General features: G+C 37.7%; 1 protein-coding gene across 1 annotated transcript in view; it reads left to right on the top strand.

Moving 5' to 3' along the window:
* The window catches only part of CCDC18 (coiled-coil domain containing 18), a 113,166-nt gene that overhangs the window by 69,223 nt on the left and 40,620 nt on the right, over positions 1–3,323 (top strand). Inside the window, exons 19-20 of the mRNA XM_015560324.1 lie at positions 1,362–1,525; positions 2,016–2,229. Of these exons, the coding sequence (XP_015415810.1) occupies positions 1,362–1,525; positions 2,016–2,229 (378 nt within the window). The remainder of the gene's footprint in view (positions 1–1,361; positions 1,526–2,015; positions 2,230–3,323) is intronic.

Consider the following 3,323-nt stretch of genomic DNA (forward strand, 5'->3'; position numbering starts at 1 on the left):
AGAGAACCCAGCTAAAGAACCTGGCGACCGAACCTGGCTGGAGAACCTAAACCGAACCTGGCTGGAGAACCTAGTGAGAGAACATGGCTACAGAACCTGGCTGGAGAACCTGGAGAACGTGGCTGGAGAACCTAGCAAGAGAACATGGGCACAGAACCTGGCTAGAGATCCAAACCAGAACTTCGCTGGAGATCCTAACCAGAACTTGGCTCGAGATTGTGGCCAGAGATCCTGGCAAGGTTGCTGATCAACTGAACGCTGTCTCCGTGTCATTCCTTCTTCGCTGACTCTGTCCACACCTATGGGGAGCCCCTGGACCTGTTGGGGCTGGACCCCAGCAATATGTTAGGTGAGAAATCATAAGAAACATAGAGGCATGTAGGGATAGAGGATGTGGGCACAGACTAATGTGAGAGAATGAGAAAGAGAAGATGCATTCACACTGATATGCAGAGAAGCATCTGAAGACCTCCATGGGCCCTGGAGACAGTCTGTCCGTTGCCTGCCATCCGTATAGACAGGCCCAGGCCCGGCAGCTTCACCTCATTGGGAATGAAGCTCAGGCCCGAAGTCGGAGACCGTGTCATTAGGCAGTTCGTGTCAACGCAAAATAGGTTCCTATAGAATCATGTAAATGTGAGAGAAAGACTATTCAGAGCATTTCATGTGGGAATGACAAGGCCAAATAAGTGACTGCAAAATAATTCTGCAGTGGAATATCTGGTTATACACATTCCACTTACATAAGTTATTAGGATAATTTATTTCATAACTGGAGGAAAAGTAGATTGAGATCACTCAAACCTGTCTATGAAATAGTGATTTTTCCAAAGATCCACATATTATTCTAAAGGTTTTTATACTCAATGCCAATTGAAGAATAAATACTACAGTCTTTAAAAAAAAAAAGAAAAAAGAATATTTAGTCCCTTTTAAAGTTAAAAAGATAACATTATTAAGAAATGTCTGAGTAAAAATGACTAATTTGTCTCTCCTATGAGTAGCATAGTCTGATGGTGAATATTTTGATGGTTGGCTTCTTTATTTTCTATGTTGCAGATAATAGAAATTACAGATGAATGAGGCACCTCTCCATGGATATTCTCAATCCATATAAAGCTTTATAAAAATTAACTGTAGTTAAATTGAAAAGAATGCTAGCCTTGTTAAATATTACTAGGTGGTACAGTTGTATTTAGTTGGAGCATTTTAAACAATATCATAGGTGATTTAAGATTCTGTCTAGACATTTTGCTGATATTTGCCCTCATATAACTTGCAGTTTTTGTTTAGTCAGAGACAAGTCAGTTGGTTTTTAAATTTCTAAATTATCATTTGTTTTATTGTTTGTTTTTAATTAGGCAAGTAAAACTTGAGATGGATCAGTACAAAGAAGAGCTGTCTACAATGGAAAAAGAAATAATGCACCTAAAACGAGATGGAGAAAATAAAGCAATGCATCTCTCTCAGTTAGACATGATCTTAGAACAGACAAGGATAGAACTAGATAAGAAAACAAATGCTGGTAAGCAACAAATTAGCTGAGCTTAGCTGCCTGCATATTTATATTTATTTATTTATTTATTTATTTATTATTATTTTTTTTAAAAAATACATTTCATTGATTTTTTTACAGAGAGGAATGGAGAGGGATAGAGAGTTAGAAACATCGAAGAGAGAGAAACATCGATCAGCTGCCTCCTGCACACTCCCCACTGGGGATGTGCCTGCAATCAAGGTATATGCTCTTGACCAGAATCGAACCCAGGACCCTTTAGTCTGCAGGCTGGTGCTCTATCCACTGAGCCAAACCAGTCAGGACTGCATATTTATATTTAAAGAAGTGGACTAAAGTTAAGAACTTGGGATGATAGGGTTGAAAGGGATAATGTGTAGTCAATATCTTATCTCTGGTAGATGAATAAAATTGAATATTCTTAATTATAATTATTTACAAAGTTCTTAATAATAAATGGTTTATATGTAGTTCTAAAAATATTCTCTTGTCTTAACAGTGAAGGAGTTAGAAAAGTTACAGCACCACACTGAAACTGAACTAACAGAAACCTTGCAGAAACAGGAAGTACTAGAGACTGAACTGCAAAATGCTCATGGAGAATTAAAAAGTACTTTAAGACAGCTCCAAGAATTGAGAGACGTGCTACAGAAGGCTCAATTATCATTGGAGGAAAAATACACCACTATAAAGGATCTCACAGCTGAACTTAGGTGAGTTAATACTAAGAAATGATACCACAATTACAAGTATTTCACTTTATTGTTCTGAATCCTTGGGTCATACAATACCCCAGTTGTTGCTGAATTCTAGATGTCTAAATTTCTCAGCTGGTTCACTATGGCTCTTCCTAGTTAGCCTGTCCCACTCTCCATGTAATAAATTCAGTAGTTGCTGTTGGCTAATAATTTATTATTGATCTGTGGACCATTTTACATTGGCCCACTCCTGTATTCTATAGTGGTAGAAAATGGACCAGCATATCGCAGTGGTTAATAGCAAAGTAATATTAACAATAACAATATTGTTCTTTGTATTAAGCCTTTATTTTGTGCCAATGCAATGTCAGGGACTTTATATGTGATCTTACTAATTTCTTTACAACATATACAACCTTTTCACACTTGAGAAAACTGAAGCCTGAGAAAATTAAGTAAAATCCCCAAAGCCAGATAGAGGGTTCAGAGATGGAAATTAAACACAAGTCTGTCCAACTCTAAAATAGATTCTTAGATTAGCAGCTAAATTCACCACATCTATGGTAAGTGGGATTGAAGAGCCAGACCAGAGCCAGAGTGTGGGAAATAGATTCTGAAAAGGAAAACAGAATTATAACCCAGGATGTGAAATGTGGAATGAAAGAACAGGACAGAGAGCAGCAAGATGACCCAGAAACTTAAATGTAACTCATGATTTATTGTAGGACTCCTTTCTCTTTTCTACTCACAAACTAATTTTTAGTAAAGTTCGTGTAGTTTTAAATAGTATGTGTCAGATTTTCAAATCCATATCTCCAGAAATAACTCATTACCCAAACTCCAGACTCAAATATCTAATGACTTACTTATTTTTTTCCACTTAGAGGTTTTTAAGAGGCTTCTTTTTTTTTTTTAATTTAAATCTTTATTGTTCAGATTATTACATTAGTTACTCTTTTTTACCAACATAACTCCCCTCCACCCAGTTTCCCACCCACCCTCCGCCCTCCCTCCCCACCCACTGTCCTCATCCATAGGTGCACGATTTTTGTCCAGTCTCTTCCCGCATCTCCCACCCCCCTTTCCTCCCCAAGAATAGTCAGGCCATT

This window comes from Myotis davidii, unplaced genomic scaffold, assembly GCF_000327345.1.
Source record: "Myotis davidii unplaced genomic scaffold, ASM32734v1 scaffold674, whole genome shotgun sequence".
NCBI lineage: Eukaryota > Metazoa > Chordata > Mammalia > Chiroptera > Vespertilionidae > Myotis > Myotis davidii.